At 48.3% G+C, this 13,096-nt stretch overlaps 1 protein-coding gene across 4 annotated transcripts in view; it reads right to left on the reverse strand.

Moving 5' to 3' along the window:
* Window positions 1-805: 805 nt before the first annotated feature.
* The window catches only part of ATPAF1 (ATP synthase mitochondrial F1 complex assembly factor 1), a 67,352-nt gene continuing 55,061 nt past the window's right edge, over window positions 806-13,096 (reverse strand). For 3 of the 4 annotated variants that reach the window (XM_063939534.1, XM_063939537.1, XM_063939535.1), the window contains 2 exons: window positions 2,183-2,290; window positions 806-1,395 (listed from right to left, as the gene is read on the reverse strand). In XM_063939534.1, the coding sequence (XP_063795604.1) occupies window positions 1,228-1,395; window positions 2,183-2,290 (276 nt within the window). In that variant the 3' untranslated portion in view covers window positions 806-1,227. Of the gene's footprint in view, window positions 1,396-2,182; window positions 2,291-13,096 lie in introns of those variants that run through there. The other variant, XM_063939536.1, reaches the window with a different exon arrangement.

Genomic DNA, 13,096 nt, shown 5'->3' on the forward strand with positions numbered 1-13,096 from the left:
GCAAGGGGGCCGGCGGCAAGGCTCCGGTGACCATCCAGGCTGTACCTGTGATCGTCCCTCTGGAGCTGATGTCCAGTAGCCAAGAAGCCAATCCATCCTGCACGCAGGTGAGTTCACTTCTTCTCCCCTAAGTCCCTCGTTGCAGTGATCCTGTTGCCAGCAGGACTCACTGTAAAATAAAAAACCTAAGCTAAACTTTCCTAAGCAGCTCTTTAGGAGAGCCACCTAGATTGCACCCTTCTCGGCCGGGCACAAAAATCTAACTGGCTTGGAGGAGGGTCATAGGGGGAGGAGCCAGTGCACACCACCTGATCCTAAAGCTTTACTTTTTGTGCCCTGTCTCCTGCGGAGCCGCTATCCCCCATGGTCCTTTCAGGAACCCCAGCATCCACTAGGACGATAGAGAAAGTTAGTGCATATCTCAAGGTGTTAGGCAGCTTGTGATACAGATTCGATCCCGATGCGCATTTATATTTTCTATTATTTTCTCTTTACAATTTTAGCTGATCCCTATCCCCACTTTCTCCTTATTACTGATCCTGACTATTTTTCCACCCAGGATTATTGAGGACTATTCAGAATACTTTATATGCCGTCATATCCTGCAATCCTCTGAATATTGTTTCTTCTTCTCTTGATTCTCTTTTATTTTCCTACCTTGTTACCCACTTCTTCTACCTCACCCCCTTTATTCTTTTTTTTTCTTCTTCCCCAATGGTAAAATCTACTATTGTTGAAAAGTTGCTCTATGTCTGGTTCCAAAGCCAAATATGTTTTCTACACTTGTAAGTAGATTATCTCAGACTTCCTTTGTCACGCAACCTTTATTGGTGATTTATATTTTGTTACTTGTGTCTGTTATTGATTTTTCAATAAAGTTTTACGATCAAAAACAAATAAAAAAATAAGTTTCTGTATCAATAAAGTCGGCATAACTCATGAACAAATTATAAATAAAAGACAAACAAAACTCGAATTATAATGGAGGCACAGGATCAAATAACACAGCCTTGAATCCTCTTCTCAGACTTATCACGGTGTTAGATGAGAGATTACAGCACCAGTAACAAACCACTTGTACGCTCCTCAGCACAATAAAATGTCCAGCTGTCCTGCTTTACTTGGAACACACAAATGCGTAGGGGGAATCCTCGTCGGAATAAGTGCAAGAGATGTATAACTCGTCTTTTCAATACGCAGTGATATATCAAAGTCACGTCCTCTGGGCTAGTGCTGCCCTTGGGCTTTGCCCAGTCCATACTGCTCCAGGGCAGAAACTACAGCCATGTACTTAAAATCACTGGAATTGTGATTGAAGGTCTCCACCAGTGTAAACAGGTCACCAGAATAGAAGAGCTGCACCTGATTGGCCAAGCACTGCGCTTCCTGGGCATTCTGCAAGATAAATATACTATAAACAGCCCGATAATACAATGACCAATAGATACGTCTCAACAGCTGTCGCTCATAGTCAGCTATTAAATGAACGCTGATCCGAAAATAAAAGGTCAGCTCACATATAACAAAGTTAGGCCCAGATTTATCAAGCCTTGGAGAGTGATAAATTGCACGGTGATAAAGTACCAATCAGCTCCTGTCATTTTTCAAACCCAGCCTATAACATGACAGTTAGGAGCTGGTTGGTACTTTATCACCGTGCAATTTATCACTCTCCAAGGCTTGATAAATCTAGTCAGAGGAACAGTCAACGATTACTCCCATTCTCCGCATAGTCACAAAAGGGTACAAGCAGATAAAAAAAACTACACTCTCCTAGCAAAACACATAAGACCTGATATTACATGACGCTACATAAATCTTCAGTTTCATGCTATATAGCACTTTCTACAGATGGGTGACAATAATAAGTACTTCATGTAGCCATTTCTCCCACAACATCAAAATTTGGCCCAGATTCCAACAAATGGAACCAATTTTGCTCCATGACAGGTCTACAAGAGATGCGAGTGACAGGATGGAAACTTTGTCATATGATCACCGCCCCTGCATGGAGAGATTATGAGCAAGTCATCGCCCACCCTGGAAGTAAAACCCCCTCACAGCTTGTCATACAGTCCAGCATGGTGCGGATAACCTGGTCTTCACCAGGCGCAGATGGGAGATCTCGACACCCGCTACGCAGCCAAAATCACACATTGTAGCAGCAAGAACAGTACTGTACCAGGAATTTGGTGTCATGTTCAGAGTTCATTAACACAATTCCTTTGTCCTTCTGGAGCTCGTTGTAATGATATAAGATCAGCTGACTGGGCGCTGTCTCACCGGCTGTCTGCAGATAGAACATAAAGACTTGATTATTATAATAGATTTGTCTGATGTGGGGACAATTATTTGGCCATTGGGGTTTATGGATTTAAACATACAGTGCATCCAGAAAGTATTCACAGCGCTTCACTTCTTCCACATTTTAGGTTATGTTACAGCCTTATTACAAAGTGGAATTGATTTTTTCCCTCAAAATTCTACACACAATGGGGGTCATTCCGAGTTGTTCGCTCGCAAGCTGCTTTTAGCAGCATTGCACACGCTAAGCCGCCGCCTACTGGGAGTGAATCTTAGCTTCTTAAAATTGCGAACGAAAGATTCGCATTATTGCGAAAATACATCTCTGTGCAGTTTCTGAGTAGCTCGAGACTTACTCGGCATCTGCGATCAGTTCAGTGCTTGTCGTTCCTGGTTTGACGTCACAAACACACCCAGCGTTCGCCCAGACACTCCTCCGTTTCTCCAGCCACTCCCGCGTTTTTCCCAGAAACGGTAGCGTTTTTACCCACACACCCATAAAACGGCCTGTTTCCGCCCAGAAACACCCACTTCCTGTCAATCATATTACGATCACCAGAACGAAGAAAAAAACGTGAGTAAAATTCCTAACTGCATAGCAAATTTACTTGGCGCAGTCGCAGTGCGGACATTGCGCATGCGCACTAAGCGGAAAATCGCTGCGATGCGAAAAAATTTACCGAGCGAACAACTCGGAATGACCACCAATACCCCATAAGGAAAACGTGAAAAAAGTTTGAGATTTTTGCAAATTTATTAAAAATAAAAAACTAAGAAATCCGGGCGTGGCCTAGCACCGGAGGAGAGCAGTTGCAGCTTGCATCAGCTCCTGCTTTTATACCTCCTAAAATACCCTCCTGGTGTGCTATATTCCTGTCCTGCACTCCCATTCGCCTCCTTATCCCTTTCCCTAACCCCTACTGCCGACAAACTGAACGGGAGCAGTTGTGGACGCTCCTGCGAGCCGAGGCCTACTCACCAGCTTGAAGCCGGGGCCTTGATTTTGGTGTCGGCCCGCCGGACCCCCGGACACCTCGTACTGCCAGCGGATGGGCTCACCCTGCCTCCTCCTTGGCGCTCCGGCTGTATTTCCACCCGTGGGCGGCCCTTCACGAACCTCAGACAGCTGCCTTACCCCTGCCGCCCGGAGGACTGAACGGAAACCTGCGTCCCCGGCACCTCACACTGACCGGCGGCCATCTTACCTCCGCTGCTGCAGGCTGCTCTCGGAAGACCTGAGACGGTGGGAGACGGGAGCCGTACTGTCACTGCTGCGGATCGTTGACGGTGCGGTGAGGAACTCTCCCACCCTAACTCCCTGTGACCTGACCACCTTCTCCCGCTGCATGCGGACCCGCGGGTCCGCCCGCAACGTGAACGCGGATTGGGGCCCACCATCACTCCTTCAGCCGCAGCCTCGATTTCCCGGCCTCCCCCGCCGCAGACATCACATTGGCACGGAGGTCCAGCCGAGCCTGCAGTTTGGATCACAGAATCCCCCTTCCAGCCTGGGGATTACTGTAATACTGGCCTGCAGCATCTGCATACCCCTGCTGTCTGGCTGACCACCTCTCTTCGCTTGGCTCCTGCTTTTGGGAAGTTAGTAGAGGTTCCGCACTGCCCAGCTGCACGCACCCCTCAATACCTGGGTACTTCCGCAAGATACTACGCAGCGACTTCTGCGCTGCTCCGACGCTCCTTCTCCGATAGAGGTGTGTTGTATTGCTGGTCTGTTCCCCATTTACAAACTCCCGGGCACCTGCCCCGTGTTCGCTGACGGGATGTGAATGTGGCTGCTCTCCACCGGCTATGCTGTCTGATTAGTGGGGGAATGTATCCCCCGCCATCCTTATAAGAATATGGTGTTGCCCTTTTGAGATGGTCCTTTTATTCACCCTCTTCTGATGGCCAGAGGCAAGAAAAATCAACAGGGAAAATCCGCCCAGTCTACACGTAGTACCCTGTCTCAATCGAATCTCCAATCCTACTTATCCATACCGCCGGTTCCTGACCCCCCTCCTACTGTGCCTGATACGGGTATTGCTCCGCCCACGATGGCTTCCTCTCCCACGACTGGAGATCTATGGGCCCAGATGACCCAACTGCGTGGTGAAATTGGGGAAATTTTGACTCACGTCCGCTCCCTTCCTTCCAAACAAGACATGCAAGCTCTTGAATGCAGACTTCAGGACTCTATCCAAATCCAGATCTCGTCGGTACAATCCAATATAAAACATCTGGGAACCAGAGTTGTCTCTTTGGAGTAGGAAAGGGACACAGTAGAGGACCAACTACTCCAGCTTCGGGACACAGTCGCTCAACAGGTGTCGGACATGGAACTGATGCAGAATAAATTGGACGACCTGGACAACAGAGGTCGTCGGAACAATATTAGAGTCCGTGGCCTTCCTGAAGAGGTTCCTCCGTCCGGCCTTGTTGACGCTCTGACCAAAATATTCGGCAAAATCCTGTGCCTGGACTCCTCTGACTCGATTGAATTCGACCGGGCTCATAGAGCCCTCAGACCAAAAGGGCCAGCTTCTGATCGCCCTGAGGGACGTCATCTGCAGACTCCATTATTTCTTACAGAAAGAGATTTTTCGCAAGGTACGAGATTTGGAAGGAGTTGATTTCAATGGTACTCGAATCCAGATCTTTCAAGACCTCTCCTGGCGTACGCTCCAACAGCGGAGGTTGTTGAAGCCTTTGACAGAAACGCTTGCAAACACGACCTGAAGTACAGATGGGGTTTTCAGTTCTCCTTACAAGTCTCCCATCCTGGTAGGGTCCTCTCTCTCCAATCCCCAGTGGATTTACCTGGATTTTGCACTGCCTTGAGACTGGAGGATATTTCCCTCCCTGATTGGCGAGCTTTTACTCTCCCCTCCCTGGCCTCTGCCAATCCATCCAGAAGAGAGAGGTGGCACAAGGTCCAGAATCCGAAGAGGAAATCCAAAGGCGAAGATCCCCCCCAATCGATGGATGCCACCTGAAGAGAATCCAGCTGGAGGGCCTTGCTAGCCCTTTTTGAGCTCTGATTTTGACAGTCTTTCATGTCGGGTTCGCAGATGGACCCCCTATGAGACTCATTTGCTTAGTTTCTCTGTTGATTCTGCCTCATGACATTTGATTTATTATAGGTTCCCCCCCCCCTTTTTTTTCCCTCTCCTCCCCCTCCCCTCAGTCACCTTAGACGACTTGACATTACCTATGCCCTGTTTCTCATATTTGTACCATGGCGTAGCTGTCAAGTACTACTCTGCATTAAGACCCCGTACCTTGTTCTTGCGTGTTCACTTAACGCAGTTGTGGTCCTCATTTATGCCCCTTGAAACCCCCTCTCTTTCCTCCCCCCTCCCTTTTTTTTTCTCTCTCTCTCTACCCTGAAAGGACCCTTACCATTATTGCCGTTATTACCATTAGTATTACTATTATTGTTATTTTTCATGTTATTGTTCCTGCATTGCTCAACCAACACCGGTTATCTTCATTGCTTATGTTCTACTTGAAATGATTGTTTTTAGGATGGCGGGGCTGTGGCCCCCTACTGTACCCCCTACCGCTATGGTTTTCCCGAGACAGGGGCACCCTTACGGTCCCTTTCCTGTCCGGCTGCGGTATCTTACTGTTCGACCTACTCTGGTATGTCGCTTCTTTTCTTTCTTGTTCTTGGACACTCCTCTTTCTTCTTTTATCTCCTTTGTCCTATCCTTCCTTTTCTTCCTCTCTTCATCTGGTCCAAGCCTGAGATCTTTGAGGCCCCCTACCTCCCCGACATATGGCTTCTTCACTTAGGATACTCTCCATAAATGCCAGGGGTTTAAACGTCCCTGAGAAGAGGTCCGGTGCTCTCCGTTCGTTTCATGCGGAGAGGGCTGATATTGTCCTTGTGCAGGAGACTCATTTCCGACACTCCCCCTCTGCACCTCATATCAAGAATAGGTTCTTTCCCACCCCGTATTATTGTAATTACTCCCATTCTAAGTCTAAGGGTGTGGCCATCCTTTTTGCTAAACATTTACCCATCACCAACGTGGTGGTCCACAGGTTGGAGGAGGGGAGATGCCTCTTACTTATATGCTCTATTTTTAATACGACTTTACAATTGTTAACATATATGCTCCCAACCAGGGTCAACCTGCCTTCCTCGAGGCTGTTCTGGACAGGGTCGACGCGTTGAAACAGGGGATCCTGATTGTGGGAGGAGACTTCAACTGGGCCCTCGACCACACCCTAGACACCTCCTCCAAGCCCACGTTAGTGCATCACCGCTCGTCCGGGAAGGTGCGGCGCCTCCTTCACCTCCATCAGCTGTCCGACGTCTGGCGCATATTCCACCCGTCTGACCGGGATTACACATATTATTCAGTTCCTCATCGCTCATACTCTAGACTGGATTATATTCTTCTTGACCACAGGCACTTGCCCCTGGCCTGCGATGCCTCCATAGGCCAGACAACATGGTCCGTTCACGCACCGGTCAGACTTGACATTGTCATCGGACCTTCTCCTGCCCAGCGATGCTCGTGGCGCTTTAACGAGTCCCTATTACACGACCCGTACTGCTCAAATTGAGGATGCCATTGATATGTATATTGAGTGTAACGCCACTCCTGAGATTTCTGACTTGACGATCTGGGAGGCTCATAAATGTGTAATCCGGGGAAAGTGCATTCAATTGGGCTCCTATCTAAAGAAACAACGTTTGGGACAAATTGAGGGACTTTTGCGGCAAATTGAAAACCTAGAAAACACCCATAAGGCCACTCTCTCCCTTGACACTTATGTAGATCTGGTCGCTGCCCGTTCATCCCTGAATAAATTACTGATGGATAAAGTGAAATTCTCCTTTTGGAAGTGTCGTAATCGGTATTACCGATAGGGCAACAAGCCGGGTAAAATGCTTGCCCGGGCTTTACGTAATCAGAGGGCGCTCTCGTTCATCCCCTCCATAAAAGACACACATGGGCATTCTCTCCATGACACGGATAAAATTGCGGAGACATTCTGTTCGTACTACACCTCCCTATACAATCTCCCCTCTTCCGATTCGAATGGCGATAGGTCACGCGACGTAGACGCCTACCTTACAAAGATTGGCTTCCCTAAACTCTCCGAGGATGCCGGGGAGGAGTTGGAGAGGCCCTTTACTTCCCAAGAACTCGATGATGCTATTAAATCCGCTCCTTCTGGGAAGAGTCCTGGCCCTGACAGTTTCACCATCAATTACTATAAAGCCTTTAAGGATAAATTGTTCCCTCTACTTTTGGACGTGTTCAATACAGTCTCCGATACTAATCCTTTTTCTAAGCAGTCTCTTGAGGCCCACATTGCAGTCATCCCTAAGGACGGCAAGGACCTCTCCCTGTGCCCCAGCTACCGGCCTATATCCCTTCTTAATGTTGACGTCAAACTCTTCGCCAAACTCCTAGCAATAGGCTCAGGTCCCTCCTACCCTCCCTTATACACAATGACCAAGTGGGGTTTGTCCCTGGCCGAGAGGCGAAGGACAACACGTCTAAGATCATTGCTCTTATACACTACGTCTCCTCACAAGATTCCCCGGCAATCCTACTGTCCACTGACGCTGAAAAAGCGTTCGACAGAATTGACTGGGGTTTTATGGCTGGGGTGTTGAGGCACATGGGACTGGGTCCGACCTGCTTACATCGCGTCATGGCCCTTTACACCTCCCCTTCGGCTAGAATCGTGATTAACGGTTCCTTAACCAGATCGTTCGATATTAATAATGGAACTAGGCAGGGCTGTCCTCTGTCCCCCATGATTTTTACTCTCTGTATGGAAGCCCTAGCTAGGGCGATCAGGCTGAATCCAAATATTTCTGGGATCAGGCTTCAGGACACTGACTATAAGCTTGCCCTTTTCGCTGACGATTTACTGGCTACAATCACGAACCCTATAGTTTCCTTGCCTAATCTAATGGTCGAGTTCAGGCTCTTTGGCGAGCTCTCTAACTTTAAAATAAATTACTCAAAATCAGTGGCCCTGAATCTTACTGCCCCGCCTACCATGGTATCTGGACTTAAAGCGGCACTTCCCTTCACCTGGCACACCTCTCAATTGAAATACTTAGGGACTACCATTACCAGGGATCTTTCACGTCTTTTCGACTCCAACTTCACTCCTCTCCTAACTAAGCTTTGTGCAGACCTCCAGTCCTGGACTTCCAAGTCTTTCTCTTGGCTAGGCAGACTGGGTATTCTCAAGATGAATTCCCTCCCTAAAATCTTATATCTATTGCAGACCCTGCCGATCAAAATCCCTTCCACTTGGTTTAAAGAGGTCCAACTGCTATTTAGAGAATTCATCTGGGGAGGCAAGAGGCCCCGCTTGAAATTCTCTATGATGGTTAGGCAGAGAGACAAAGGTGGCCTTCGCCTTCCAGACATACAAGGTTACTACCGAGCATGCCACCTCCAAAGGATTCTTTGGTGGTCTAGAGCTGCTCCATCGAAACAGTGGGTGCAGGTCGAGAGCCAGGCGCTCCCTTCGCCTATTGCAGTTGTTCCGTGGTTGCACACCCTCCCTGCCATTTCCCATACCACGGTGGGCCCCACTTTGGCGTGTTGGAAGGCGATTAGAAAATTCTTCCTCCTACATGTCTTTTCTATTTAATGAACGATTTCTCCCTGGTACGGACGCGCGGCCTTCCAGCATTGGTTTGATTTGGGACTCTGTAGGGTCGGGCAGCTGATGGACGGGGGTGGGGTTGTCTCCTTTTCGGATTTACAGGAGAAATGGCACTTACCGCCCAGAGATTTTTGGCGCTATCTGCAAGTTCGCTACTTCTTGGTATCCCAGGGGTACCCCGGAGGGAGGCCCTCAACCCTTACACCGTTCGAACGCCTCTGCGACGGCCTGTCACCCCCGCTTCACTCTATCTCCTTGATATACAACCTTCTCCTGACAAACTCCAGCTCAGCTCTCCCATCCTTTACTGAGACGTGGGACAAAAATCTCGGCCGGGAGCTCGGGGGAGACGTTTGGGAGAAAATATTCAAACTGGCTCATGCTTGCTCCCCTAGTACACTGGTAGTGGAGACCCAGTACAAATTGATCTCTCGGTGGTATAGATGCCCTGACATTCTTTCTAAAATGGGTCTTGGTCTCCCTGACACCTGTTGGCGCTGCTCTTCTGGCCCAAGGAACCCGCTCCATATATGGTGGTCGTGCCCCTTGCTCCAGCCCTACTGGCAGGAGATACTCTCACTTTCTGCTGAAATTACGGGGGAAGCGGTACCGACAGATCCTCTTTTTTGGCTGTTCCACTACTCGTCCAGACCCATCTCGAGCTATAAACATTCCCTGTTATGCCTTCTTAACAATGCCGCCAAAGCGGTGATTCCTGTCCGTTGGCGATCCTCCTCTCCTCCAACTGTTAGAGATTGGTTGACTAGAGTAGACCTTTATATGGACTTAGATGATACAATGACGTCCGCTGAGGGGAGCTATTCATCCTTCAGGGATACGTGGGCTCGATGGCTACTTTTCAAAGATTCCCCAACCTTTAGGTCCATCCTTGCTTCCAGTTCTTCCATGTCCTCTTAGATGCTTCTTCACCTCAATGTACTGCTTTCCACCCTGTGGTGAGCGGGAGACTCGCGCTTTGGACCAGGTGATTCTGATTCTGACTCTGATGCTTGTTCTTACCCTTTCCCCCTTCTTCTTCTTCTCTGCCTCTCTCCGTATCTTTCCTTTCTTCTTCTTCTTTATCTTGTTTTTTGCTTTGGGCTAATGCGGTTAACATGATGCGTCTGCTATCGAACTGTATCTGTCCATGTGCTGTGCTGTTATATAACTACATGCTGTTATATATATATACATGCTTTTCTGTTAATGGCCATGGGAGTTAAACAGGCCTCCAGTTGTATTGCAACACTACTCTCTATTACGATTGTCTATATTTTAACCGTTTGTTATTGCTATTGTTTTTTTAATAAACACATTTTGCACTAAAAAACTAAGAAATCACATTACATACGTATTCACAGCAGTCATGCTGTGGGGATGTTTTTCACCAGCAGGAACTGGGAGACTAGTCAGGATAGAGGGAAAGATGATTGCAGCAACGTACAGAGACATCCTGGATGAAAACCTGCTCCAGAGCGCTCTTGACCTCAGACTGGGGCGATGGTTCATCTTTCAGCAGGACAATGACCCTAAGCACACAGCCAAGATATAAGGAGTGGCTTCAGGACAACTCTGTGAATGTCCTTGAGTGGCCTAGCCAGAGCCCAGATCTGAATCTGATTGAACATCTCTGGAGAGATCTGAAAATGGCTGTACACCGACGCTTCCCATCCAACCTGATGGAGCTTGAGGTGCTGCAAAGAGGAATGAGGCAAAACTGCCCATAGATAGGTGTGCCAAGCTTGTGGCATCATAGTCAAAAAGACTTGAGGCTATAATTGCTGCCGAAGGTGCATCAAGGCTGTGAATACTTATGTACATGTGATTTCTTATTTTTTTGTATTTTTACTAAATTGGCAAAAATCTCAAAAAAGCTTTTTTCACGTTGTCATACTTGTTCTTAACTAACGCTGTCTGTATATAGACATGTAGAATACTTAAGTGTTTGTAAAGTCACAGCGCTGTATACAGGCGGCTTTACAAGGGAGACCTTGCCCTGCAGTCCCGGAGACCAGCCGCAGTTATGCCAGAAAATGGCACCCAGCGTCTCAGTCAGGGAGTGAGGGAGAGTGGAAGGCAGCTCCAGGGCGGGAAAATCTGCTCAGAGGTGGTGCCCTGGGCCAGGGCAACAGGTCAAGCGCCCGACTCCCCTATACTGGTCCTCACCGCCTGGTACTACAGAGTCTTATTAACCTGGGTGTTAGTACACCCGACCTGTACTCCAGTGCCCTGGCGGATATAGTTGAGTCCCTGTCCAAAACAGTCTCCACGCCAACGTCGCAGTCCATCTCCCTAGACTGCGACGTAACGCGATTTAGTAGCGGGTCCCGCCTGGGGGACCCTCTTACCTCCTTCCCCGTAGCAGTCACGCGAACCAGGAGAGCATCTGCGACCGTGTGCCCAATGCAGGAGCGTCTCCGACGCAAGCACCTGGGAACTGAGCAGCGGGAGTATGCGACGCCTCTTGGAAGGTGACAGAGCCGCAGCACAGAATGTCACTCTGACATGTAAGTGCTGCGGCCCCTGAAGTCTTCTTAGAAAGCTTTTTCAGGGCTGCCAAGCGCAGCCCTCCTGTTAGTAACCTGCTCTGCAGGCACCAACTCGAAACTGAGCTCAAAGTACCTCGAGGCGGGGTTATAGAAGAGGCCCCAATGCATCCTGGGACAGCCTAAAGCTTTAGCCTGTTGGTGCCTGGATCAAGATCAGTCTCTACACCCAGATGTTTTCTTGTGCAAACCAATGTACCTCGCTGCAGAAAATGAATTTATTCCATTTCGGAATAAGGCTGTAACATAACAATATGTGGAAAAAGTGAAGCGCTGTGAATACTTCAGGATGCACTGTACACTACACTGCAGGTAGCTATGGTTTAGCTGCATATAAAGACTTGTATACAGAGGAGCAGCACATGTATGCAGCATGTGTTCTGTCCTATTTCCCTTCTGCTGTATGACTGTCACATGTATGTGCTATCGGGAATGGTAAGTACATGAGAAATTGTATTGCTTTGCAGTCTTCCACGGACTGTGTTTAGTTATTTTGTGGTTAGCGTGATGAAGGGACAGAAAAAAGTCTACTGGTCTCACTGCAGTCACCTACAAACTATCCCAAGCCCAGACGTGGGCAAACTGCACCCACTTGTCCAATTCTATTGCCCTTCTACTACTTTACTGGCACATACCCCATGATACAGGTATAGGCAGACCAGGGGTCCCAATGTTTTCATACTAAGGCCCAGATTTATTAAGCCTTGAAGAGTGATAAATACCAAGTTGATCAAGTAACAACCATTTAGCTCATTTTCAAACACAGCCTGTAACATTGAAGTTAGCAGCTGGTTGGTTGGTACTTCATCACAGTGCTATTTATCACTCTCCAAGGCTTGATAAATGGGGGCCACAAAATCATGAAACTCAGGTGACCTAATGTTTGCGCAGACTGGATTAAACACTGCTGGGGCCCAATGCAGGGGATCTCCCTGTTATGTGACCAGCCAAGCATAGCATAGCATGGTAATGGTTGCCATCACTGCTGGGGGACACCCATGCTCATCTCCCTGCCGTCATGGTAATGAACCCACATTACACCACTGCTGCTGGCTATTCATGTGTGTTGGTGGTTGAGCATGTTGTTCATTTTCATTTTTTTCACCAGGAACAGATTTTTGAATGAACAATGTTTGCAGTGTGAGGCACAGGTTCCCCAAGTGGCCAGTACTGGTACTACAGGAAAATCAGTGAGGCCGATTTAGGGCCTTATTCAGGTTTATTAGCAAACCAAAAATGCAAACTAATTGGCAAAACCATGCTGCACTGCCCACATACAGAAATCTAACTCTCTCTGCACATGTTACATCTGCCCTCCCCTGCAGTGCACATGGTTTTTGACATTAGTGGGGTTTTTTTTGGTTTGCTAACAAACCTGAATAACCCCCTTAGACAGTTACTATGTATCTCAATGCAAAATCCAATCTCAGGAATGATGTGATGCAAACATGTAATGTATGCAAGGGTTGGGTATGTGTTGCCGACGTTCAGCATACAGACACCGGGATACCGGCAGCAGAATGCCGGGGGAGGGCAAGCGCATCAAGGCCCATTGCAACAAGGCCCATTGCAGGCTCGCCGTGCTCGCCAGAGGT

This window comes from Pseudophryne corroboree, chromosome 9 (genome assembly GCF_028390025.1).
Source record: "Pseudophryne corroboree isolate aPseCor3 chromosome 9, aPseCor3.hap2, whole genome shotgun sequence".
NCBI lineage: Eukaryota > Metazoa > Chordata > Amphibia > Anura > Myobatrachidae > Pseudophryne > Pseudophryne corroboree.